This window comes from Nelumbo nucifera, chromosome 5 (assembly GCF_055504915.1).
Source record: "Nelumbo nucifera cultivar China Antique chromosome 5, China Antique-T2T, whole genome shotgun sequence".
Lineage (NCBI taxonomy): Eukaryota > Viridiplantae > Streptophyta > Magnoliopsida > Proteales > Nelumbonaceae > Nelumbo > Nelumbo nucifera.
Genome location: NC_142653.1, coordinates 14,103,193 through 14,130,878, shown reverse-complemented (window position 1 = coordinate 14,130,878; position 27,686 = coordinate 14,103,193). Strand labels below are relative to the sequence as shown.

Below are 27,686 nucleotides of genomic sequence, written 5' to 3'. Positions count from 1 at the left end.
CTTGCAGAAATATACATTCAAGTTTGGCTCCGTTAGAATAACATTACAGTATGAAAATGCCCATGTTGTGATTCTCTTTTTTCACTCTTCATCTTCTTCTACCCTTGGAGTTCTAATGCAAATCAGCAATATCAAAGTAAGTTTACCTGTTCATCGGGACAGTCGTCTCACTTTTGGATGCTTCTTTGCTTGTTTGCTGGTTTGTGTTTGAGGTCCAAAGAAATAGAAGAAAAGATGAACAGTGAAAAAATAGAGTTAGAACATGGACACTTTTGTAATTTTATCCCTTATAACAATGTTAGTTTATTGGAGTTGGACTTATAAGGTTCAATTTGGAAAGAGTACAAATACAAATATGTACAGTGCAAATATATACAAAATAATACAAAATTCAGGGTTTTGTATTGTACATATTTGTATTTGTACTCCTTCCAAATTGAGCCTAAGGAGTACAAATACAAATATGTAGAGTGTAAAATCTTGTATTTTGTACATGTTTGTATTTATACTATTTCCAAATTGTGCCTAAACGTAGGTAGGGTGCAAATGGATCAGATCATGATTCGATCCAATCCTATTTGGTTGAATTCAGATCACTCCTAGTTGGATCTTTAGCTCAGATTCGGATCACCCCCTATCCCATTCGAGAAGATCCGATCTGATGTGTTGTATATTTATAAATATAAATATATATATATATATAATATGTTATTTATTTATTTATTTATAAATATATTATTTATATTGTATTTTTATAAATTTTCTATATTATTTATTTTTTATAAAAAATAAATATGTATATATATGATGAAAATAATCACAAAATACTTGTATTTTTTGTTTTTTCTTTATTTAAATTGGTATATTTTATTTTTTTCTTTTAATAATTTATTAATTTTTAAAGAAAACAAATCGGATCAAATCAAAATTGAAGATCTTATAGGATTTGAATTCAAATCGTGTCCTATCAGATTCGGTCGGATCTTCGAATCGGATTGGATCCGACATGAACAATGTCAAATTGGATTTAAATCTGGTCTAATCCATTTGCATCCCTAAATGTTGGGGTGCAACTTGGGTGGATTCAACCCAAGTCTAGATTGGCCTAGACCAAAGTTTTACACTGGCTAGGCTTGGATTTTTAGTCCTTAGGTTGGGCTCGGGCTTAAGATTTTGGATAGGCCCATGCCTATAACACTTAGGTAGCCCAAACTTGGCCTGACTATACACATTCATATAAACATATATAGATATGTATTTACATCAATGAATACATACATATGTAATTTTATAGTCAGTTTATTACCAACCCTAACCTCGAGACCGACTTGAGTGCATCAAATAACAATGTGGACTAGACTCATGTTGGAAAATTCAGACTTGACCTCGTGCTTGGCCAGACTCAAGCTTTAGGCCCAAATCTTAGGGTTGGGCTTAGGTTGACAAAAAACTTGGTCCAACCCGCTTGACTTGCACCCTACCTAGGGGGAGCTCTTTTTTCAGATTTTGAGAGGGGGAAAGTTGGTCAATGGGATTTTGGTTCCCATTGACCAAGAATCCCATTTCTTTTTCATATTTATGTGGGGACTAGGGAAAGTTTATTTTCCTGGTACCACTTACCCGGGTAGGTGATACCCATCTCCTAGGCGTGGGTAAATTACTTTCCCATTTAGGGGAAAAGTTGCCAACACTTGAATGGGACAAAACCCCTTTTTAATAATGGTTTTTTATAGCTAAAATGGTCATTGCCTTATTTATATGAGAAATAAAAGAACATGGGTAAAATACACTTACCGGGTATGTGTTTCCTAAGAAAAACTTACCCAAGTAAATAACTTACCGAAAAGTGAACATGGCCCTAAAGGTATAATTATGGAAGTTTAAGTACTAAAATGGCACATTTGAAAGTTTAAGCCTTGAAGTGAGATTATCCCTAAATTACAGGGTACCTATCTATAATTTACCCTATAAAATATTATACATAATATATTTTGTATGTACAATATTTATATTTATAATATAAAATAACACAATGCCCATGCCTAAGCCAAAAAATTTATGGGCTGGGCCAAGTTAGAAATGATTACTACTAATTTGATGAGGGACATAGCCCAAGCTAGGCCTGAAATATTATCTTTAATTGGTGGGGATATAGGGTTTCATAGAATATCACTCCTCTACAGCTATATCAGGTACATAGTGCAGATTGAGTCGAGCTCTAATTGAATAATGTGGGTTTGAGTTTGATTAGGCTTGCTTCAAGTTTGAATGTAATCAAGATCGAATCTCAGGGTAAACTTGATTAGTTATTCTAATTCAATCTCAACCAATAAAACATTTAGTTTGAAAGTTTGCAAGCCTAACTTGATTAAGTTCTAATTCAAAACTAATAGCATTGAATGAAACCAAGCCAAGACATGCTAAAATTCGGCTTGGTTCGATCACACCTTATTCTTGTAGTAGTCTTAGTAAACTGCGAAAGTCTTCATGATTTATAACCCAAATACCAAACGGGCACATACAGCCCATTAGCCCATTAGCCCATTATTCTTCCTTTGATTTCCATTGAGAGTTGCGACACAAAAAAGCAACAGGCAAGAACCAGAAAAGGATTGAGAAAATTGTAAAATATAAAAATCTCTCGAAAAAGTTTTTGACAATCATAAAAATCTTTTCTTAGGTTTTACTTTCATTAAAAACCTCTCCTATAGTTTACCAAAAACCTGAAATTACCTCTCTTCCAACCTGGTTCCAGTAATAGACTTCAAGGTCATGAAATTACCCTTACGTCTTACTAGAGAATCCTAATTACTTTATTCTTTTCAATATAATTGGATATCTTTTTTAATTAAAAGTGACAATTCCTTTGAAAGTATTTTAGTAAATTTTCATCTAAATTGATAGGTATAAGGGTAAAATGGGTAATTTTTACACATTAGATTTCTGTCCATAAAAAAAAAGAAAAAATTCCCGATTAATATTTTATACTTTGTGTTTAGTACCACTTTGGTTCCTGAACTTTAAATGTGACAATTTAGTATCTAAACTTCCAAAACGTATCAATCCAGCACCTACCGTAAATCAGCCATTACATGCCTTTGAAAAAGATATAAATGTTCTTTAGTATCATCTAATTTTCTTTATCAACCACCTAAATGTTGACAAAAAAATAATAGTCCTAAATCCTTACCTCTTTTATTCAAGAAAACTAGGGTCCAAAATGCCTGTTGAGACGTGCTCCCAACTTTCTTGAATAGAAAAAATAAAAATTTAAAACTATTAATTTTTTTATTAATGTTTCGATGATTGATAAAAAAAATTAGATGAAACTTAAAAGGTATTTATAACGTTTAATTAACAACTAATTAATAATAAGTACTGAATTGACACGTTTTAAAAGTTCGGATTCTAAATTGTAATATTTTAAAATTGGGAGAAGAAAATAACACTAGAGGAGGATTTTGTGAGAGCGGAACTTTTTATCATCGTTAGAAACCTGAGGGAGCTTTCATATCTTACCCAAAAAAAACCTAACAATGAAAGGATTGTTCGTGGCGCAATTAACGAATATGCCACGAGGACGAAGTGGTCGTTATTAGACGACACGTGGCTAATTGTTGCATGTATCTGTGTATATTCTCTTGTTTCCACGTGTTCTTCCATGTAACTCTCTTACCGATCTCCCTTCACAATTTGCTGGAAAACAAACAGACGGATGTCTCGACTTCTTCATCGGCTCCAACTCCTCCCTCCTCCTTCTCTATTACATTTGCAGTTCGAGCTTAGTCTGCTATAGCGAATGGGGAGGCTCGTCCCCAAGGACGAGATGGGGAATTACAGTGGAAGAGGAGTCGTAGGAGTCGCATTATACTGGTGGAATGAGATCCTGAACTCGGAACAATGGCAGCAAGGCTTTTTCTATTCTCTCTGCGCTTGTTATTCCCTCGTTGCCCTCGTCGCCTTGGTAATTTTTTCCCTTTTCCTTCCCTTTTCTTTTAATACAAAAGAGAAAAAAATGAAGATTAATTCTTAACGTCGCGTAGGCTTTTTCGTTTTTCTTTTTTTGCATGTTTAAGCTCCTACTAATTAAGAAAATAAAGAAAACTACTGTGACATAGGAATTACATTTTGACGGAACTTAGTTCCTGCGTAGTCCGGTTTTCCCCGTGTGGCTTTTCATGAGCGATTCTCTCTAGAGAAAGGTGAACTTGTGCTGGTTTGATTCATCTCTTGGTGATGGAAATTCTTTAATATGCAAATTCTTACTGTGTATATAATTATAGATGGCATGCAATTCACAGGGAGTTGGATCTATTTTTAGTTCCAGCGGGCACTAAGAGCAGATTCGGAAACATGCATTGTTTTGTTGGCAAACATCTTGAGGGAGGGATGAATATGTGGGGTTCGATTATTTAAGTTGTATTTGAGGAAGAAGAGTCATCAAGGACCGAGTTCATGAATTGTCTTTTATGGCCCAACCTGACTCAAGATTATTATAGAACTTTTCTACAACTTAGAATCTCAAAAGTACTAGAAAGAATTTACTATTAAAAGAAGGTTTTTTCAAGACCTTCCGTTTCTGTAAGTAATTCCTAAAATTGTGTTTCTGTACAATGTCAATATACAGTACTCACAACTGTAGTCATTAATTAATAATATGCAAATGTGCTTGAATTGCATATTTCCTCATTCAACAACAGCAGTGTCCGTATCTTATAGCACTAATTTGATGCCAAATAGCACAATACAGAAATTCTTCAAGACCTTTCTATTTGTGGAGAAAGTTCCTAAAGTGATCTATACGATAACAGGAGGTACATTGTATCATTACTTTAATAGTTATATTTTGCATGTACTTTTCTTCTTCAAAGAGAAAATATATTCAAGTATTTTCAAATATTTTTAATCCCTTATTCATCAAAAAGAAATGCTCTAGAACCCTTCAAAGAACTTTGGGTTTCTGTCAGAATGATTTTTGCGGAACCTTGGCTATCATATAGAAATGATCAACCAAATACTAAATAAACTAAACATCTCTGTTGTTACTGAAAGTTTAATTCTATGGTCCTACTCTAATTCAAACTTCTTGTAGTTTGTACCAATAATTAGAAAAAGAAATAGATTATTCAAATGAAACAGAAACTCATGTCTTCCCTTTTTTACTTGCTTGAATTCCTCTTCCTCGCCATATTAATTTATAATGTCAAGTAGTGGCTAAGCTCATGTGAAGCATGAAAATGATTACACCTTATGATAAAATCCAATTGAAGACAGGTAGGACGTCAGTGTTTCCAGTTTTCTGTTCCCTAAAAATTTAGGAATGGTTAACATTTCTTCAGCTCTTTCAATTGCAGCCACTTTTTTGGTTAACACATAATATATATTTTAAATTGTATGCTTTATTGTCACCATTTGTCTTTCATTTTCTGTAATCATTTTCGTTCCAAGTGGTTATATCAATCCTCCTTATAGTCTCTTCCTATATCCTGGTCTCTGACTTTCTATGGAGAGGCACTTAAATGTTATTATTATTTGATTCATTGAGACAGTAAAGTTTTCAATACATTCTTTTTGCATTATTATGACTTCTGGATCTAATCTAAGAAAATGAAATGATTTAAGCCATAAGCAAATCTTGTTATTCTTAATCTTGTTATACTTAGTGTTGCAACATTATACTTAGTGTTGCTTCCTTACCATCTATGACGAAATATACATCATTTTTCCCTAGTAACTAAATTAATGTCCACCTGCTTCAGGGTTCCATAGAGTACCTTTAATCAGCAGGAAGATATATTCTTAATCTTGTTATTCCTTCTAATTCAAAAAATATACCTCCATTCATGTCTCATTTATCAACCATGTTCATCTTTTTTACCTCTCTCCCTCTCTCATACACACACACACACACACATCCTGCATAATTGATATGAAAATTACTTGTATCTTTGTTTTACAGGTACAACTTTCCCGGATCCAAATGAGAGTACCAGAATATGGTTGGACAACACAGAAGATCTTCCACTTGATGAATTTTGTTGTCAATGGATGTAAGGGCTGAACTCAGTTACAGTATTGTCTGCATATAATATAGAGGACCTATTCTCTTCCATGCTTGCTAAGGCTAAGTTGCATTTTGACAGTGCGTGCTATACTCTTTGGGTTCTACAAAACTGTGTTTCTTCTCAAACCAAAAGTAAGTTTATTGGTCTTGATGACCTCATTCCGTATCTTGTCCTAGGTGTTACTTCTCTTTGAAAAATACTAGCAAATGTGCACATGCTTTGCACATAGAAATTTTAGATGATGACAATGATAGCAATAGTATGTTTCCATTTTTTATATTTATATGTGTAAAATAATTCTTATTTATCACACTTATTTTTGTTTAATATTAGGTTGGTTTTAAATTTTGTATTTCATTTCCAACATCAATTAAAAATTATTATTTATCACATTTATTAAGTTTGTGATGTAATTCTGGGTTCCTGGCCTTCGGATGCTCTTCTCTGGGGGCCTCTTGTATTCTGGTTTTGTTTCTAATTAATTACTTTACATTTTTCAAAAGAAAATATTTATCACATTTTTTAATATTACTAATGTAAATATTAAAGATGTTCAAATTATTCTATAATTTTCATTTTTTTATTTATTTCTATTTTAAAAGTTTTATTATTCAACTATGAAATCATGGGTTGTCCCATTTGATCCAAATGGTTGAATGCTTACCTACCACCAAGATGGAAGAGTGGTTTCCATTTTGGGTCGGTTAATAAAAAAACATGGGTTTTATATTGTTTAAAGTATCTTAGATCTAATTTAAAAAATTTATCGGTGAGAAAAAATATAACTAAATATAGGATTCAATGGGAGAGAATGGAAGTTAATACTTTAAGTATAAGACTTAATGAGAGTGAATTGAATGAGGTGAAAATTAGTGATTTAAATTACATTTTCTGCCCTCGCAATTAGAAAGGGACCAAAGTCAAAAGTAGGGATATTTTAGTCAAGAGTAGGAATAAATGAAGGATAATAGGAGTTAATACCTTAATTCGAGGTTTAGTGAGAGGGAATTGAATGGGGTGAAAAGTAATAGTTCAAATTACATTTTCCGCCACCATAAATTAGAGAGGGACCAAATTCAAAGATAGGGGTATTTTAGTCAAACAAAAGTATCACACTCTCATTTGTACTTTTAATAGTAGTATAGGTATAGATATAGATTTAGTTAACAATTTTTGAGATACAGCTATTGCTCCTCCAAAGGTGGAAAAATCCTAAGGATGTTAGAATCCAATTGTAGAGGGATAACCATATGGTATGCCGTCTTGATCTGATTGACTTGACAAATTAGGGGTGATAAGGTACAACAATATCAGAAGGCGTTATGTTGAGCTGAGTGGATGTAGCTAAAGATCTGGTGACTAAAAAAGTGAATATTCTGAGAATAGGCTTGCTGATGAAACACTTACTGCACAGGAGATGTCAGATGATCCAAACTAATAATGGAGTGAGGCAACAGATAAGGAGGCACATAATCCTGTTAGTAGTAGTAAGTATAGATATAGATTTAGTTAACAATTTTTGAGATACATCTACTGCTCCTCCAAAGGTGGAAAAATCCTAAGGAAGTTAGAATCCAATTGTAGAGGGATAACCATATGGTATGCCATCTTGATCTGATTGACTTGACAAATTAGGGGTGATAAGGTACAACAATATCAGAAGGCGTTATGTTGAGCTGAGTGGATGTAGATAAAGATCTGGTGACTAAAAAAGTGAATATTCTGAGAATAGGCTTGCTGATGAAACACTTACTGCACAGGAGATGTCAGATGATCCAAACTAATAATGGAGTGAGGCAACAGATAAGGAGGCACATAATCCTGTTAGATTTGGAGATGCTTATTGATTTACAAGGTGCAAATAAAGGCTTTGATCTCTTGTCAACTTTATGGGTAGGCCATTAGTGGTTTGATGGGTTATGTTAGCATCAGAACCTCTTTGCATTATCTTTGGCCCTTGTTACTTGCCAATAATTTGGTGTGGAATTGAGTACATAAACATGCTAATCTTTACCACATACTCCAACTAATATGTAGAAATGCCATAGTTTTGATTAAGGGACATCTATCCTGGGCAATGTTTTGAAAATTGTAAGTGCATCTCAAGTCATAGAGAATTGTGAACTGTGTCGTAAATCATGAGATGATTTCTTTTTTTAGAAAATTCTCAAATATATATATATATATATATGTATGTATGTATATGTATATATACTAAAATATTAAATATATGCAGTATGATTTTAACACATTTCCAATCCACACCCACCATATAAATAACTAAGAAAACAAAGTTTGCCACTTGTACACTATAAGATCATATAACCAAGTTTAACCTTGAAGATGACAAACCCACATGTAATAGGTTCTTTAGCCTAACTGTGATGAATAGTTAACTAATTGTTTTTAGATAGGCTTTAAATAGACCAAATATATCTTATTGTAATAACTAGGTTATTACCAAATTGATTCAAATTGTATGAATCAGAATAATAATATAATTCATGAATCACATGTTAAGGCTCAATAATTATAATATTTGTAAACTAAAGAGCTATACTCGAAGTGGCAAGGAAGAGAAGAGAACCACAGAACTGAAGAGAATGTCGAACTGTACTAGCCAGTCGACCAGTCCTTTATTTATAGATGAATATAGTACAAGGTACAAGAAATTACTGGGATGCCCCTGATTAGTGATGGGACACCCAGATGACTTAAATCATTAAACAGGATTAGGCCCATTAACACAAGCCCAGTTACAAGATAAGTTAAACATAAGAATGGGCTAATAAGAACTCTTATCAGCCGAACACCACTCTAACATTCTAACACTCTCCCTCAAGCTAAGCATGGATATCAATCATGTTTAGCTTGCCAAGCATGTCCCTGAACTTCGTTGATGCCAGCCCTTTAGTTAATACATCTGCAATCTGCATCTCTGATGGAGTATAAGGCACATAGAGTTCTCCTGAAATAATTCTCTCTCTGACAAAGTGTTGATCAATTTCAATATGTTTTGTCCTGTCATGCTGCACAGGATTGTTGGCAATGTTGATAGCAGCTTTATTATCACAATACAGCTTGAGAGGACCCTCAGTCCTGATACCAAGCTCATTAAGGAGAGTCCTGAGCCATAAGAGTTCAGCAACCCCGTGTGCCATAGCCTGGTATTCTGCTTCTGCACTTGATCTAGCCACAACATTCTGCTTCTTACTACGCCATGTGACTAGGTTTCCTCCCAAGAATGTACAGTAACCTGAGGTTGATTTTCTGTCTCCAACAGACCCAGCCCAATCAGCACCAGTGTAGGCTTCAATTTCAAGTCTGCTGTTTTTTCTGAATAGAATTCCTTTCCCTGGGCAAGTCTTCAAGTATCTGAGGATTCTTTCCACTGCTCTCATATGAGGGGTCTTTGGTGAGTGCATGAATTGACTGACAACATGCGCTGCATGGGCAATGTCTGGCCGAGTAAGGGATAAGTATATCAATTTTTCTACCAACTTTTGGTACCTTTCCTTATCACAGTATTCCTCACCCATTGATTCTTGTAATCCATGGCTTGGTTCTATTGGAGTGTCTGCTGGCCTACACCCCATCATGCCTGTTTCTTCTAGGAGATCTAGCACATACTTTCTTTGACATATGTAGATTCCTTCTCTTGATCTAGCAACTTCAATTCCAAGAAAGTATCTCAGATTTCCCAGGTCTTTGATCTCAAATTCTGAAGCTAAGAACTCCTTCAGCCTCTTCATCTCTTTCACATCATTTCCAGTAATCACCATATCATCCACATACACAATGAGTGCTGTAAGTTTGTCATCCTGTCTCCTTGTAAACAATGTATGATCTGCACTGCTCTGAGTGTACCCTACTTTCTTCATGGCCAAACAAAGTCTCTCAAACCATGCCCGGGGAGATTGCTTCAAACCATATAATGCTTTCCTTAGTTTACATACCTTCTTTCCAACATCATATCCAGGTGGGGGTTCCATGAATACCTCTTCATGAAGATCACTATTTAGGAAGGCATTCTTCACATCCAACTAATGAAGTTCCCAAGAGAATTTTGCTGCTAGTGACAGTAGAACCCTGATTGTGTTGAGCTTTGCTACTGGGGCAAAGGTTTCCTTGTAGTCAATTCCTTCCTTTTGTGTAAATCCCTTTGCCACAAGTCTGGCCTTGTATCTCTCAATTGACCCATCTTCCCTGTGCTTTACTATGAATACCCACTTGCACCCAACAGTGCCTTTCCCTTCTGGCAGATCCACCAATTCCCATGTCCTTGCTTTCTTTAGGGCTTTCATCTCCTCATTCATGGCTTCTTTCCACCTTGGATCAGATGCCGCCTCTGAATACCTGGAAGGGACACATACAGAGGAAAGAGCAGACACAAAGGAATGATAGGCAGGGGATAAGTGTGAGTAAGAAACATAATCGGCTATGGGATGCCGAGTGGTACAAGAACGAACAGGCTTACTGAGAGCAATAGGAATATCCAAATCTGAATTGAGTGAATCAGAATTACCTTGGATTGCAGAGACAGATTGATTTGAGTTCAACTGGTTGCAATCATGAGGTTGAGGGGCCTTCTTCCTTCTACTGTATGTAAGTATCTCTTTCTCTTGTTTACTGGAACCTTCAGAAGCATCAGCCGAATCTGGAGAAGCAACTGACACAGTGGAAGTCTCACTAGGTTGACCCGGAATGTTACAGCTAGTAGTAGTGGAAGGTGATGAAATGGGAACAAAAAAGAAGGGAGAATGAGAATCCTCTTCCAACCCACTACTCTCCCCCTGAAGAGGATTCTGAGAAGACTGGAAATAGAATTGAGACTCAAAAAAGACTACATCCCTGGTGACATATTTTTTCTTGGAGACAGGATCATAACACTTATACCCCTTCTGCCTAGGAGAGTACCCCAAAAATATTCCCTTTGTAGCCTTAGGATCCAGTTTGGTCTTCTTTGGATCTTTCACATGTATGAAGCATGTACAACAAAAAACCCGCGGGGGAAGAGGAAATTCTAGAAGAGTGGGACACAAAACAGAGAAAGGGGTCTTCATACCCAGTACCTTAGATGGCATCCGATTTATCAGGTATGATGCAGTGAGAACAGCTTGAGACCAATATTGCTTGGGCACATTGTGCTGGAAAAGAAGGGCTCGAGCTATCTCCAATAGATGCCTGTTCTTGCGCTCAGCGACCCCATTTTGCTGAGGGGTGTAAGCACATGATGATTGATGTAACATGCCTGCATCTTCCATGAATGAGTTCAGGGATCTTTCAAAGTATTCAGCTGCATTGTCTGAACAGAATTGCTTGATCTTTTTATCAAATTGTATTTCAACCATCTTGCAAAACATCATAGTTATCTGGGGAACTTCTTCACGTCCTTTCAACCATCTTTTTATCAAGTGCACCGAGAATAATAGTCAATAAAACTGATAAAGTAACGGAAGCCATCAATGGAAACAATGGGTGAAGGACCCCAATCATCAGAATGAACCAAATCGAAAGGGGCTTGAATTTCATTACTAGAAATTGGATACATTGATCTACATTGTTTTGACATTTGACACACATCACAAATTAAACTCTGACTCGGAATGCCCTTACATAATTCGGGAAACAACATTGCTAAGGAAGAAAAGGACAAATGACCTAGCCTAGCATGCCACAAGTGCAACCTAGCTATTGACTCCACACTTTCCGGACTAGTAGTAGAAGCTTGCAAGGCTGAGCTGACATCTTCATCAAAATAGTAGAGGCCCCCATACTCATGACCACTCTCAATCGTTCTCCTCGTCAATCTGTCCTGGAAGACACAATGAGAAGGAAAGAAAGTTATACTGCAGTTCAAGTTTTTTGTAAGCTTTGAAACAGACAACAGATTTGAGGTAAGACTAGGAACATGTAGGACTGATTTAAGAGAGAGATCCTTGCTTAGGTCAACCACCCCCTTTCCAGAGATGGTGGAGAGGGACCCATCAGCTACTCTCATCTTATCCTGGCCAGACAACAAATGATATGTGGAGAATAAGGAGGACATATGTGTCATATGGTCAGTGGCTCCGGAATCAATCACCCAAGAGGTAGAATTAATGGAACTAGATGCACTAAATGCAGAGGCTGTACCTGATTTGGCAAGAGAGGTGGAAGCTAAAGAATTGTCCTTCAGATGGGCTAATGCTCGACTGAGAACCTCTACCTCACTAGCTGTGAAGCCCAAAGTACTTGGTCCAGAGGAGTCGGCAGCTTGCCTTGCGGTGGAAGATGACACTGTCTGAATACTCTGTGAGTTGTCTCTACTGTTGTTGGTGGCAAGATTCCCACTTGCTGTGTGGCCCTTATGTTGCCTTTTGTCCTTTCTCAGAGTAGCTGGCTTCAGATGAGGGTACAAGACCCAACATTTCTCCTTTGTGTGTTTCTCACCACCACAATGTGTACACTTGAGGGACTTCTTGTCTGAAAATCTATTCCCTTAGTGGAGACTAAGGCTGAATGTTCTCTAGGTAGTTCTGTTGACTGTGTCTGGGAGTCAATTTGCATCTCCTTTCTCCTTACTTCTTCATTCCTCACCAGGTAGTAGACATGGTGAAGCTCAGGTAATTCATCTCTCCCTAGAATCTGTGACCTTATACCTTCATATACAGGGTCAAGACCCGCCAGAAACTTGAAGGCTCTGCCCTCTTCAATCTGCTTATCATGCCTCCCCTTATCATTAGCATTTTCCCAATCCAAAATCAAATGGTGGTCAAGCTCTTCCCAGAGGCCTTCCAGTGTTGCAAAGTAGGTTGCCACGGACATGTCTCCTTGCCTTAGGGCTGCAATGTCTTGGTTCAGCCTGTAGATTCTAGCATTGTTCTTTTTCTGGCCATATGTCTTAGATACTTTCTCCCAAATTTTAGCAGCTGTGGGGAAGTGATGAACAGTTCTGGCCACCCTAGGAGTCATAGAGGCCAGCAACCAAGACATGACTGTGGCATTTTCCTTGCGCCACACAGTGTATTTAGGACTGCCAATTTCTGGTTGTTTCTTGTCTCCATCCAAATAGCCTGTGAGCTCACAAGAGGTAATGAACAACATTGCTAAGACAGACCACTCTCTGAAGTTATACTCATCTAGCAACACACTTGTAATCTGCAAGCTGTGCAGATTAGGGTTTTCCAGGTTTGAGGACCTTGTAACAGGTCTGTTATCTCTAGAGGAAACTTCACCGGATAGTGAGGACATCCTGACTTCAGTCCAAGAGTTGTTCACAGTGCTGTAGGTGGTTCTGTTTAGGACTGGCCGAAGTGGTCACAGTGTTCACAGTGCTGGTAGAAGTGTTCACAGTTCGGGTACTGTGCAGTGCTGTTTAGGACTGGCCGAAGTAGCAAGTACAGGGCTGTAACTGAACCAGTTCACAGTGCTAGTAACTGAAGTTACTTCAGTTAGGGCTTGTTCTGCAACCTGAAGTAACTGTGCAGTGCAGTAACTGAAGTTCACAAAGTAGGAATGATAATCGACCTGAAGAAAATCTGTAACTGAAGTTACCACAGTTCTGCCCAAGTCTTGCTGGGGCACGAAGCTGCAACTGTAGAGAAGGCTAAGTCTTTACCACTTGTTCTGTGCAAGTCTTGCTGGAGCACGAAGTTGCAACTGTAGAGGAAGCTCTCCCCCTTTCGGCTAGTGCTAGGACTGCTGAAATCAGTCCTCAACTAGGTCTGTCCTATACAGACCTCTCTTAGTAGCCCAATAGCTACTATTTGCTGGAGATAATCTAGTAGGACATCTACTTCTGGGTCTTACTTCCCTTGAGTCCTACAGCCAAGAGAAACCCTAGGTTCGAACTTGCTTTACTCTCTTACACTCCTAGGTCTTCACTGCAGCAACCCAGAAAAGGAAGAGAGAAGATGAAAAGACAGCAAGAGAAGAGAGTGCGCCTGCTGAAACCAGGAAGGAGCTAATGCTCTGATACCATGTAATCTGAAGAGCTATACTCGAAGTAGCAAGGAAGAGAAGAGAACCACAGAACTGAAGAGAATGTCGAACTGTACTAGCCAGTCGACCAGTCCTTTATTTATAGATGAATATAGTACAAGGTACAAGAAATTACTGGGATGCCCCTGATTAGTGATGGGACACCCAGATGACTTAAATCATTAAACAGGATTAGGCCCATTAACACAAGCCCAGTTACAAGATAAGTTAAACATAAGAATGGGCTAATAAGAACTCTTATCAGCCGAACATCACTCTAACATTCTAACAATATTTTTCTAGAAAAAATTTCAATCATAATATCCAAAGCGAAATCCTTGAGGTTCATGATTTGGATTATGAATCATATTGGAATCTTAAGATTTTAACAACAAAGATCCTAGGTCATTACCTTGAGGGTTCTTTATCTGGTAATGCTACTACGTGCATCACATGTAAGAATTGATATAAAAAGATGATATATTCTTGAAAACAATGTGATGCCTAGATTGTTTAATTTAATATTGTAAAGTTCTTTATCACTAAAAGGTGGCAAAGCACTCAAACATCTATTCATAGTTGTCATTGCTGGCAATAGTTGAGATTTATTGACATGAATGGTCATCCTCCAAATGTCTTATTCTTGTAAAACCTTCATGACATTTCATTTATTGTAGATAAGGGAAGTAAACCCAACCATAACCATACAAAAGATTTCTGGAGTGCCACACGTAAATTGATTGCAACTTTGGGTAGGGCTTCTGTATCAGTGCAATATTTGTCTCAACAAGGTCAATAAGTGCAATGCATGTAACCTGAAGACCTGCAGATGCATTTTACCTGTTTCCAGCTTACATGGATGCTGACTTCTTATGGAATTTATATCTTCAGTATGGGACTGGTCCATACAGAAAGAAATTCTCATTTTCTAGTCTAGATTCAGGGTTTCTCATCATGAATTTCCCCTTTTCAAATAGAACTTGGTAATTCTCTTGTTTTTGCTACAAATTCATTACGAAAGAATTTAATTTTGGGATAGGTTGTTGCAATGATACTTCTGGATCTTCCTGGACTTCTGTTTTTCTCAACATACACATTACTTGTGTTGTTTTGGGCAGAGATATATCATCAGGTGCTTTATTCTGTTTCTCATATTGTGTCACTTTTGTGCTTCCTACCTTCACCATGGAAAGGCTGATATTGTTAGAGTGGTTTGTGATATTTTGATTACAGGCAAGAAACCTTCCTATAAATAAACTTAGACCTGCTTATTTTATTGCCAATGGAATTATATACTTCATACAGGTATGGAATGAAAATATCAATTTATGGACTTGAAATAAAGCCAAAATACTTCTGATATATTACTAAATATTGATTAATTTAATCACTTGTGGAACTGTATTATGGTGATAGGTAAGCATCTGGGTATATGCAAGATTAAGCCAGAAGCTCATTGCAGTGAAACTCGCGAAACTCTTTGTTTCAGGTCATTGTTGTTGGTTTTTATTTTCTTTTTTTTCCCTCCTGTTTCAAGTCCATTGCTGCTAAAGTTCTTTTTTATATTAGTATTACTATAACTTTTCTTTTGGGTGGATAGGCTGGACAGTTTATACATGCAATGGAATGATAACCTTACATTTTGTTAACAAACATACTTAGTTTGGTAATGCGGTAAACTGTATTAATAGACACTTTTCCAGTGAAACATAAATAGTAATATGTTAGAAGTTAGTTTAGTTCATGTGAAGATAGTGTTGATCTGGTGAGTTGTCTATGTTGCAGTTATTTCATTCTTTGCTGCTCTTGGATTCTTGATATATGGTGGAAGGTAATGAACAATTCTATCTTTTTTGTCAAAGTTAAACAAAAAATGGATATTCCTATATGAACTTTCTTTTTTCATATCTTAACATGTTTGTTACTTCTTTAGATATATTATATTATTTTTTGTTTCCTTATGGCATTTTTAGGTTGTTTGTCATGCTGAGACGCTTCCCAATTGAATCTAAAGGACGTCAAAAAAAGCTAAATGAGGTATGTATGTTGGGTGGTTGTTTTGAATATCACATTCCATTATCCTGAATGTACAGAAAAAGAAAGAACTATATTTTGTGTTTGTTTTTTCAAATTCAAAATATTTGGTTTTCTTTTGTGCTCACTTTTGTGGATATGGTAGTTCAACATAGACGGGACAAGCCTTTTTCTTATAGTTCCTTTCTGTTCTGGGCGTAATTATTTTTAGTGTTACTATTTTCCTTAATGTTCTCTTGAAATTTTCTTTTATGAGGTATTTTAATCTATCTGCTTGCCCCAAACTTTCTATTAAGATGATTGATAGGAAATTTTAGAGATGAGGAGAGAGACTGTCATATGGTTTTCGTTGATTTAGAGAAAGCATATGATAGAGTTCCTAGAGACATAATATGGTGAGTTTGGAAAATAAAAGAGCTCCAAGTAGGTATGTAGAGCTAATTAAGGATATGTATGAAGGTGCAAAAATTAATGTTAGAACACCTGTGCGAGAGACATCATATCTTGCAGTTACAATGAGTCTCCACTAAGGGGCAACACTTTTTTTTTGATATCTTCTGAAGGGTTACACAATGGGGGGTAGCCCATCCCCGAACCCATAACCCCCCCATCCCAGGTGCAGGCGGGATTTGATCCCAAGTCTCCACTACGACCAGCAGGAGACCTTACCAACCATCTGGTTGGCACCTTGCAGATGAATTGACTAAATATATTTAAGAGGTCTTGGTGTTACATGTTTATTGATGACATTGTATTAATTGATGAAATTAGTGGAGGATTAAATGCAAAATTAAGTTCTTGGACAATGATAGGCCCCCAATTAACTTTACGTATGCCAGGAAGGGGAAAGGTCAGCTTTCGGTTAAGGGGGGAAATAATTGAACATGGGGGTAATTATAGCTGAAGGGAGTAGGGAGAGTCTTGAGGCATTTTCAGTTAGGAATAAGAAGAGTATGGGCATTTATAACTTGGCCAGCTGGGCATTTATTAAGGGAGTCAGTTATTCTGTGAGAGGAGTGTAAGAAGGGGCTTTGGGGGATGGGGGAGACAGGCTTTGGATGAGTGAAGAACACTGTGAATGATTGGGAGAGGGCGGTCTCTCGAAGAACCGACCAACTGTTACTGTTCTTCCTTTCTTCTGAATGAATACCAGTTTCTTTGTTGATATTCGAGTTGTGTGAATTCTGCTGCAAGTCTGAGAATTGTGTGTAAAGTTTCTGGGACCTAACAGACAAGTACATTAGACACGAGGTTATAAATAAGTAGGAACAAAACAAAAATATATGCAATGTAAATTTAATAATAATAGGAGTTCAAATTGGTATATACTTAGGATTGGAGACCAAGAGATAACTCAATGTGACCTCCTCTGTTACCTTGGTTCAATAATTCAAAACAGATGGGAAACTGAAGAGGATGTTGCTCATAGAATTAAAGCAGGATGGGCAAAATGGAGGGGTGCTTCCGGAATCTTGTGTGATAGGCAAATACCACTCCGGCAAAAAGGAAACTTTTGTAGATCAGTTTTAAGACCATCTATGTTGTATGGAGTCGAGTGTTGGGCAGTTAAGAAATAGCATGTCCAAATAATGAATGTGACAAATGTGTATGCTTATTGGTGTTCAATTTTGCTACTCAAATGTAATGATGACGGGGTTATAGGTGCAAATAGTTGGAGGTTGTGACCAAGAACACTGATTGGGTACCCTGATTGGAACAATTTATACTGCACCGTGCCAAGGATTTTGGGCCAGGCTCATTCAATTTTGACAAATCTTCAGCCTGATCCTACCAAATTTCACCATATCTTCTATAATTCCTATAACTGATCTTTTTCTTCATCCTAGGGACATGGCCAGTTTACCAGCCTGATGTGAAGAATGGCTTCTTCCATGATGATTTACCAGAACTATTCATAACAGATCCTATAGAATGTATGGTCTAAAATGATCTCTTGGAGCCTGGTTGAGGTTGAAATGGAGCTGTTAGAATGGTTAGCAGGTTGGAGTAGGTTTAGTTATACTTTATTAATTGAACATTTTGATAAAAAATATTGTATTAATAAAACCTAGTAAATGGGGCATCACGGTTCTTATTGTTTATGTCTATAATGTGGTAATGAAGTAGTTCTGAGTAGTTTAACTGACCAAGGAATACTTATGGAGTTGAAATCAAGCACTCCTCCATCTACTAAACCACATTCTTGATGATGATTTGGCAAGGTAAACAAATCTTTTTTAGCACTCAAAAGAAGTCCTGGATCCTCTGCACAAGATGGGAAATCTCAAAGTGAAACCAGCTCATGTTTGTCAGAACAAAATCATGGACTTCGTGTCAAGATAGGGAACTTCTCTCGGCATGAAATGTACATTGTCTGGTTTGGAATTTAATATTATATGTTGTGTCTTTAGTTTATGCAACCTCCTACCTATGGGTCAATTCAAGAGTTGGCAAAGATTGTTGTTTGATAGGTGTATGTTGGCTGGAGGCATTCAGAGATGTTGACTTTTTGGTTTGATTGTTGATGGATGTTTGACCACGGATGTGTTAAATGTGCTGTTCGCTTTGGCTGAGACCAGGTTTTAGCCCTCGGATGTTGCCACAAATGAAATGTCTCTACATGTAACATGCAGGGCCTGTTTCACATAAAAAATGAGACTAACCGAAGAGAGATTAACATAATTTCAAATAGAATCCCACTCTCTTGGTCATTAATCTCACTTTAATATGAGCTGCATGTGGTGTGGGGCTTCTTCATTGGTGGCGACAGCTCAGGGCTAAAGCCTGGTCATGGAAGAAGTGAACTCCTCCATTTGTTGGTGCCAGTCCTATGATATGTCGACCAAGAAATAATGCACGGTTTCATGGTCTAGTGTAAATTCAATTTCTTAATGTTTTCGGCTTTAAAATTTACTGATGAAGTTTTTCCATCTAATGATGGGTTCTGATCTTGAGCATGCAAAATTTTTTGAGTCGTGGGGCAACAGGCCACAACGGCACAACCACCTATCTCATGTCCCCACTCCCAGACCCAAGCCACTCCTGTATGAATAAGAATAGGTGTGTATCACATCTTGCTATGGAGCCTTTCTATTTGACTGCACTACATCTTGCAGAGGAAGTTCCTGTTCTTTTCTTGGTCGCTTTATTCTTTCTTAATGGTTTACTTTTACCATTGATTCTAGCATTTATTGTTCTTGGATATGTCAGTCTTTTTCGTTGATCATTCTATTACTTGTTTTCTTTGATAAGTATTCTATTACTTGTTCATAGTAAAGTTCAGGTCATGTATCAGTTTCTGAGACTCAGAATAGAAAATATCTCGACCAGCTGGGCTTTTTATTTAATTATGGCACACATTTGTAGAGTATCTGTTCTCCGGAATGTACTTATAGTCGATCTGTACACCAATCAAGATTTAGAATAGGTGTATACCACGTCTTGGTGTCTTTATTCTGAATGATGAATAATGACTGTCAGGAACGCCTGAACTAAGCCTTTTTGAACCATTTTATTCTTGTTGGTAGTATCCAATTCTGATGCTTAAACCCACCTTCCTTGTAGGTTGGTGCTGTAACTGGGATATGCTGCATGTGTTTCTTGATAAGATGCGTTGTGGTAAGTTGGTTCATGGTTTCTACATCTATAATTGAAAGTTCTGTGGAACCAGAAGCTTTTATGAGTTGGTCTTGCAGGTTACTCTATCCGCATTCGACAAAGATGCCGACCTTTTTGTCCTCAGCCATGCTTTTCTAAATTTTGTTTATTACATGGTAATCTGATTTTTCTTCTCTTCAAGATTTGCTTTTATGTGGCTCCTACAAGGGGAGATATTTGCATCATATGGAGGAGAGAAAAGTTTATCTATGGCCTCTACCATGAATGACGACTGTTCATGGAGCACATGCAAGAGATTCATATCTGACTAGGTCCCACCCTGTATATATCTTGTTAAAGAAATGGAAAAAGAAACTATATATAAAGAAATGCACCAGCCGGGAATCAAACCCCATTTAAATTATGCATGGTGGAATTTTGACTCTGGCATCATCATTTTTCATGCTTGATTGTCATCGCTCTCATATTTTCCAGAATGCTTCTTTATTTCTCGTTTGTTTTTTTTTTCTTTTTTCCTCAGTTAGTAGAGATTCTTCCGTGTTCTTTGGTACTCTTCATCCTTCGGAAGCTCCCTCCAAGGCGTATCTCTGATCGATATCATCCCATTCAGTAAAGCTAGCAGTAAACAAAGTCTACTCCTCTTTACAAATCACTGGAGGAAAGTTCCCCATAAAGTTGCTTTGCCATGGTTTTATTTCAATGGTCAGTTTTCTAGAGGCCGTTTCTTCTGTTATTTTATCCTTCTTTCTAGTGAAGCTTTTCTTTGTGAAAGGTAAGGGTTTTGATGCTTTGAGATATTTTTGACGAATAGTGTTTGTTTAATCTCTAAGCAGTATGACTATGACCGATATTGTGGGGCTGGGGCATAAGACGCATTTTGTTGCTGGGATGCCAAAGATATGGCTTACCTGCTGCATGTCTTTATGTAGAGCGGATTGTTTTTTCTGATCATGGAGTTCGGTTCAGTGGGCCATACCTTGATATGGTGCTTCTGAAGGATCGCTCTTCCCATCCGGGCATTGTTTATACTTTTCTCTATCTGCTATTAGCGGTATTGCATGGGTTGCTTTTTAAAAATGTATTTTGAAGAGAAAAAAAATTGAAGTTATAGTGATTCACCAAAGTTTTATATATTTCTAGGGAAAAAAAATGTGTTTTTAATATAAAATCAATAACCAAGTTAAAAAACAATTTCAAAATTGAATCGGCGAAGATAACCAAAGGTTATTGATAAAAAAAATAAAAAAAAGAGAACCAAAGGCTCTGCTTTTTATTGTTGAAGCAAAAGAATTCATGAACCAAATCTATATTAAATTAATAAAAGAATAGAGAAAAACCTAATAAGATGAAAATTGGTTTCTTTATATTTTTATATAAGAAGAAAATTGGAAAGGGCAAATTTAGGTTTTGAGTCTTTTGACATTAGTTTGGGTTATATATATATATATATTTGCTTGGGGAATAAAAAAAAAGTTATTTTATTTTTTTTATATGCATGGGAAAGCTTTATGCTGGAGAGTGGACACCTTTGCTGTGGAAATAGTTAAAACATACTGGGCTTACGATTGTTCAAACAGCTAAATGCACGGCAGCAGATATTTTAGCCAAGAAACTGTAGCGAATTATTGTTCAAACTTCAAACAGCCCCAAACTGAAACTTTAGTCCGGCAGTCCTGCTTCACAGGAAATATCAAAATATGCCATTTAAAGTGATGGGGAATCTCTCAGGCAAGAATAAGAACGTGAAGGAGCTTCCATCACATGATCTGATCCATCCAGCCTACGAGTTTAGCTGTGTGATGAAAGAAAGGTGATAAAGCATTAGACCTTGTACGCATGGATGGTGATAAATATACATGCCTACTCAATAAAAGGCATGGCACTGATATGGGTTTATTACACAATCGCAACTCTCTGGTAACACTTCTCACCTTAATAGAACATCAATTGCTATACAGCAGAGCTATATATGGTACAAAACGAGAAAGGAAAAGGGAAAAAGGAGACTGCCTGTATAAACTGTGCTTCAGATACAGTGGAGAAAAAAAATATGGAGAATATTGTAAGGGGTCGGTCCATCATCATATTATCCAATGGCCTTATGTTGAACGATGGTCTCCAGTTCTCCATATATTAGCTTCTTGCCCTGCTGCACATAAATGTTTTATCAGTTAGTAAGGAGTTAGATATGTTTGAGAAAATCCCATAAACAATATACACAATATGGCACTGGTATGTTTATGATAATTCTCAGATGTTTTACTGAAGAACTACTATACGTACTGAATGATAAAATTGAACAATCTATTCGTTGAAACATGAAAACCAAAATCTAAAAAGCTTTTCTAGATGTTTGGCAGTACTGGGACATATTCATGAATAGTGGAGATCCTTTTAAGTACATGCAGGTAAGAGTTGTGGATATATTTGTCTCGATAGGCTTAGAAAAAACAAAGAGTTGTGGATATATTGGAAACAAATTTCCTATGACTGAAGTAAGATTCCTTGATGATCAGCCCAAAGTCTTAATTAAATACATGCAGTTTAAGCAGTTACATAGAAATGCAGGCATGTTCAAGCAGGTTAATCAGGCATTTATTCTAGTCCAGTTGAACTTTTCAAGGGTTCTTTTGCTTACCCAGTTTGTGAAAGCTGCCTCCAATTCATTACTTGGTGGGACTGGGGATGCCTCTGCAAATAAGATGAAGTGCTTCCAAGTCCATTCTCCTCACCCACAAACTGCTCTGAGTAGCTAGAACCTGGGGGAGACCAAACTGGAACTATGCCCCCATCTCTCCCTCTGCCACTGCTGCTACTAGAAGATTCTGCAGTGGAGTCTTCAGCATTGTGCAGCCGTAGATTAGCATTGAACTGTGGTATTATGTTATTATTTCTAACCATTTGCACATCACCTTGGTTTAATGTCTCTCTCCGAGGTTCCAAATCTAGATTTAAATTTGCTGGCACTTCTGGTCTACCATCCTCAGCAAGGTGTCTGAGATCCACAGAAGAACCTTCGTCCTCTTCAACTCTCATCAATGAAGAAGTTATACTAGGGACCATTTGATCCCCATATCGTCTAATCATAGTAGTTGGGTTGTTCCTAATGGGTTCGTGATCCACCTCCATTTGTATGTCTTGTGGAAAGGCAAATGGAACTGAATCAGAAGAATCCCCAAGTCCTTCCTCAATTCCATTCTCAGCTGCAGCTCTTGAGGCTGCTTCATGCTGCCACATCTCTGAAAGAGCCTCCTGCAACCTGGCTTTTGCTGCATCTATTCCTACAATGGGGAGAGGATAGTTAGAGCCCAGTTCAACCCCAGCAGCTTGAAGTACAAGTTCTGGTGCATCCCATGGGTGGTGTATCCATTCAGTAGGAAGCCTAGCAAGTTCAGGAAGCCACCTTCGTACATATTCACCTTTAGGGTCAAATTTGTAACCTTCAAACTATCAAAGACCAAGAAATTAATGTGAGATTCAGTATAGCGTCCAAATCTCATATCATTCTCACATTTTGCAACACATTTGGCACCAAAACTTAAATAAGTTTAAATCTTTATTAATTGCTAGAGAATCTGCTTCCAAGCATATAAGCATGGATTAAGGAAGAAAAAAAAAGGTAAACACATGGACCAAGAAATTAATGTGAGATTCAGTAGGAAGCCTAGCAAGTTCAGGAAGCCACCTTCGTACATATTCACCTTTAGGATCAAATTTGTAACCTTGAAACTATCAAAGATCAAGAAATTTGCAACACATTTGGCACCAAAACTTAAATGATTTTAAATCTTCATTAATTGCTAGAGAATCTGCTTCCAAGCATATAAGCATGGATTAAGGAAGAAAAAAAAAGTAAACATTTATGATGTCATAATAATAAAATCTTGTTGCAAAGACAAAAGGAGCTAGGTCATTTTCGCTAAAAAAATTGGTTTCCTTTCTTTCTCTCTTTCTTTTTTTCCAACTTTGTTTTCACAAAGCATTCAATCTCTAACATTATTTTGGGTAGTTAGTAAATAGACAAAGCGCACTTGTCCACAAAAAAGGCTTTCCACTTTGGATGGTTATAATCATTCAATTGACTCTTTTGACTGCGAAAACCTCTTTTTAGTAGCCCATCATTTTTCAAGACTGTCCGTGTTTTATACCACATTTAACAATGGAGAACAGCTTTGTATCCTCTACCAGTATTTCCTAATTTTATATATATATATATATAATATGAGCATAAAATATTGGTCTATTATGAAACTAAAAGTTGGAAAACTAGGAAAAATGCAAATAAAGGTAAAGCTAAATACGAGAAATTAAATAATACATTTCATAGAGAGTCGTGCTATTAGAATTATGTGTATTTTTTTAATGCATGTGTATCTCTTTTTGATTCTCCAGAAAGAAAAGAAACAACTACAAAACCAAAAATAGGTAAAAAGGGCGACCAAGATGAACCAGAGTCTTGAATGAAAATTTATTCATAATCATACCTGTGGATTATCTATGCGGTCAAACTCCCGACCATCAGGGAGAGTCCCGGATATATACTGCCAACCAAGAGCGTCACTCTCTAAATCTGCATCCAATAAAGTATCCCAGAAATACTTCATCCCCCATCTCCATGGTAGCTGCAGGACCTTCACAAAAAAGCTGGCTACTACAACTCGTATCCGGTCATGTAGCCAACCAGTAGCCCAAAGTTCTCTCATGCCAGCATCAACCAAAGGATAACCAGTTCGACCTTGTCTCCATGCCTTGAAGTAGTTCTCGTCAATTACCCAAGGAAAAAACTTAAGGTATCCAAGAAGAGGTCTTTCATGACTGTAAGGGTGGTTAAAACTCATGTATCTTGAATACTCCCTAAGGCCAATAGACTTGAGAAACAAGTTGACACTTTCTTCACCTGCTGTGTTTCCTTCATTTGCCCACAGAACCTGTTTGATGCGAACAAGATGGAAGACTTTCCTCACACTTACCTCCCCAAAATGTAAATGGGGTGAGAGAAATGAGGTTGTAGCACTATCAGCCTTTTTGCGGTTCACAGAATACTCAATCAATGGTCCATTGATAAAGTTGGTGAGGGCCTTGTCAGCGCTGCTCCATCCAGGTGACCATGCACGGGCAAGAAGTGCATTGCTTGCCTTCTCTGATTCATCCTCAAATACAAGAGCATCTGAAGGGCACCTTGATACATCACCTGAAAGTATGCAAACCATAGTTGAACGCTTGAATTTAAGCTTTATGCACAAGGAGTGGTTGATCAAATAACTGACTACAATTCCCTTGTAAATGTAACATATATTGATAAAGTATAATACAACGAAATGTAAATACACAAGATGGAATTATTCATTGCATGAGCCACAACTGCAATAAAGTGGATCTAAAATTCTAAAGTACAGCATGATCTTGATACCTGTAAAAAATTGCATGGATTAAGTAACAAAATAGTTTTCAAGATTTTACTGTAATCCTCTTACCAGGGTAGATTATGTAATCCTCTTGTGTTTGTCAGTCTAAAATTTTACCATTGCACCAAACAGTGTCCCCTATTGCAGTTAACAATCTAGTTAGGAAAAGAACCACTGAGATATGATAAATAATGATTCAACGACTCTCTTATCCGAATGATCTCCTCACCTAGAATGCAAAAACCCACGCTACTTGGAAGCTTAAGTATTTGGTAACTTCCTTTTACTAAGATAATAGAACTCTCCTATCTTTTGAAGCATATGAATTGGTCATGAATTCATCAATGCAGTCCAGTCCATCTCTGCCAAGACCCTGCATAGAGGACTTGGTAATGGCCCTTTTACTACTGGGCGTTCTTGCTACACAATTATACTGTTGCCCCTATCCTGCGCTTGACAGCTCCAGAAAGACTAGTTTGTTTTTTTTTTCCTTGTCTTTGTTGTGCTGGTTTCCCATTTACATTTTCTAAGAGAATACATTTTATATCTAGAATACATTGTCATGTGACAGCACAAATGCAGCCTCACAAGTTATAATTCTCAAGAAGCCAAGGAAAAACAAAACTTTTAAATCATTAGGCATACTAAGTAAAACAATGATTGATCTTGAAGAAAACAGACTCAACCAACAGCTCTTAGGCACTAGACGCGCTAGGTACCTCCGTAAAATAGAGAACAAAATAGACTAAGGGGAAACCTTACCTGAAACTATCCTCTTAGGTGGGAGCAGTGGCGCTTCTGGATCATAAGGCATGCTAAGGCATCTGTTCCAGAAAGCCATGAAGGTGGTGAATGGGCGCCCATCCACATCATTAACTTCCCATGGTTCATAGAGCAAATCAGCATTAAAGGAGAGCACAGCTATGCCTTGGGCGGTCAGAACCTCCTTTGCTCTATGGTCCCTTACAAGTGACAAGGGATCTGCAATATAGAGAAGAAATTTCTTAAATTTGAAGTTTTTTTTTTTTTTTTTTGGAATTGCCCAACAAAACAAATTTCCAATTAATTCATGCTTTAATTCTAGAAATAGCATACTGCAAAATCAAGAGTAAATAGGCGACGGGGGTAGCTAAAAGATGGGAACCCACAGAAGACAGAGAGAGAGAGAGAGAGAGAACCAGATCGTAGATAGTTATATACACAAATCTGTACAACGAGAAACAATGAGAAGAAGATGAGCATTATTGAAACCCAAAATTCTAGAAGGCACACATCCTAGACGTATAATAATTCTAGAAATCATGAACAGTAACCGAAGACTCTTCACCGTAAGAAAAAAGGGTATATATATATATATATAAAGGAGTTGTAGGCGTCATAACAACTACTTGAACACTTTTGACATTAATTGAGAAAATGAAAATATAGTAAAACTAAAACATTAGAATACCAGAAATCAAAAACAAAATTAATTATGCAATCACATAGCACTACAATAAATTAAAACAGAACTAACAGATCAACTTTTTATTATCTACAATGCCTCGGAGAGAATTTGAAAATGAAAAAAAAGGGGGGTTTGAAAGGAGAAAAACATAGGCAGAGAGGAAGAAAAATCTTACCGTAGAGGTGGTTGAAGAAGAGCTGAGTAGCTCCAGTAGACTTGACAATATCTAAGAGAGAAGAGACACTATCAGTAGACCTCTTGGTAACGAGAGAAGTACCGAGACTCTTCAAGGAGGAGTCAAGGTGAGCCAAGCTCTGCTTAAGCCACCACCTCGAGACCCTGCCAGGATAATAATGACCCTCTTCCTCAGGTGCCCATATGAACACTGCAACCACAGCCCCTGCCCTCACAGCAGCAGCAAGAGCAGGGTTGTCCTCAACCCTCAGATCCCTCCTGAACCAAACTATGCTGCAGCCACCACCTGACATCTAATCCAACAGCCAATCCCAGAACACAACTCTGCCTCTCAATGAAATAACATCTTTGTCTCTCTCTCTCTCTCTCTCCCCTCAGTACTTAATTCTTACCAAGAAAAGAGAGGAAAAGAAACCATTTACATCAGAGCTATTAGTTCATATAGTTGAGAGTTAAGAGAAGGAGAGGGATGAAGGGACTTTTTGAGAAGATTGAATTTGCAGTTATCCTCTGAATTTTTTTTTTCCTGCATAAAGAGAAGTGGCTTTTAGGGGATTACAGGAGTCGTGAAGGCTAAAATGTCACCTCTCAGTATGCGTAGCTTTCATTGAAATTTACCTTTTCTTAGGCGAGAGAGAAAGGCGGGTTTAAGACTGCGAGCAAGCAGAGCGTCTCTTTCACTCTCAAGAGGAGATTAGAGAGGAAATCGATCCCAAATATAAGCGAAGATTGATGGTTGATGGGAGCAAAAAGCAGGGCCATACAAAGTGACGGGCAACTTGTGGCCACACCATTTTTCTACTGCATCTTTTCTTTTTTTGGGTTTTCCCTTCTTTTGCTTTCTTATCCTACGCGACAACACAATCCCCGCTCCGCTCGCCATTGTTACAAGCCTTTCTTCCATCGGAGCTTTCTGAAAAGTGGGTTTAAATTACTGCATCAGCGTTCCGTTTTATTGTA

General features: G+C 37.3%; 2 protein-coding genes across 7 annotated transcripts; one reads left to right on the top strand and one right to left on the bottom strand.

The window, feature by feature from the left end:
• Window positions 1-3,681: 3,681 nt before the first annotated feature.
• On the top strand, window positions 3,682-20,654 carry LOC104604828 (tobamovirus multiplication protein 1-like). 3 transcript variants are annotated; one of them, XR_736474.3, is made up of 12 exons: window positions 3,685-3,964; window positions 5,960-6,050; window positions 6,144-6,196; window positions 15,067-15,159; window positions 15,261-15,332; window positions 15,444-15,516; window positions 15,813-15,858; window positions 16,001-16,064; window positions 19,626-19,679; window positions 19,757-19,834; window positions 20,200-20,381; window positions 20,513-20,654. XR_736474.3 is itself a non-coding variant. In XM_010269373.3 (11 exons), exons 1-11 carry the CDS (start codon window positions 3,800-3,802, stop codon window positions 20,290-20,292), a joined length of 882 nt encoding a protein of 293 aa, XP_010267675.1. In that variant the 5' UTR covers window positions 3,685-3,799; the 3' UTR covers window positions 20,293-20,654. The 3 variants fall into 3 exon arrangements, 2 of the variants coding, with proteins under 2 accessions (XP_088743729.1, XP_010267675.1); XM_010269373.3 differs by having other exon boundaries at window positions 20,200-20,654; XM_088887603.1 differs by lacking the exons at window positions 15,067-15,159; window positions 15,261-15,332 and having other exon boundaries at window positions 3,682-3,964; window positions 20,200-20,654.
• An 866-nt stretch (window positions 20,655-21,520) lies between these two features.
• On the bottom strand, window positions 21,521-27,480 carry LOC104604839 (cryptochrome-1). Of its 4 annotated transcripts, XM_010269398.3 has the most exons (6): window positions 27,345-27,480; window positions 26,707-27,252; window positions 25,847-26,065; window positions 24,164-24,870; window positions 22,318-23,126; window positions 21,521-21,828 (listed from the first exon to the last, which is right to left on the bottom strand). In XM_010269398.3, exons 2-6 carry the CDS (start codon window positions 27,017-27,019, stop codon window positions 21,813-21,815), a joined length of 2,064 nt encoding a protein of 687 aa, XP_010267700.1. In that variant the 5' UTR covers window positions 27,020-27,252; window positions 27,345-27,480; the 3' UTR covers window positions 21,521-21,812. The 4 variants fall into 4 exon arrangements, with proteins under 4 accessions (XP_010267700.1, XP_010267691.1, XP_010267708.1 ...); XM_010269389.3 differs by having other exon boundaries at window positions 26,707-27,411; XM_010269406.3 differs by having other exon boundaries at window positions 21,521-21,825; window positions 26,707-27,411.
• Between the last annotated feature and the right edge of the window lie 206 nt (window positions 27,481-27,686).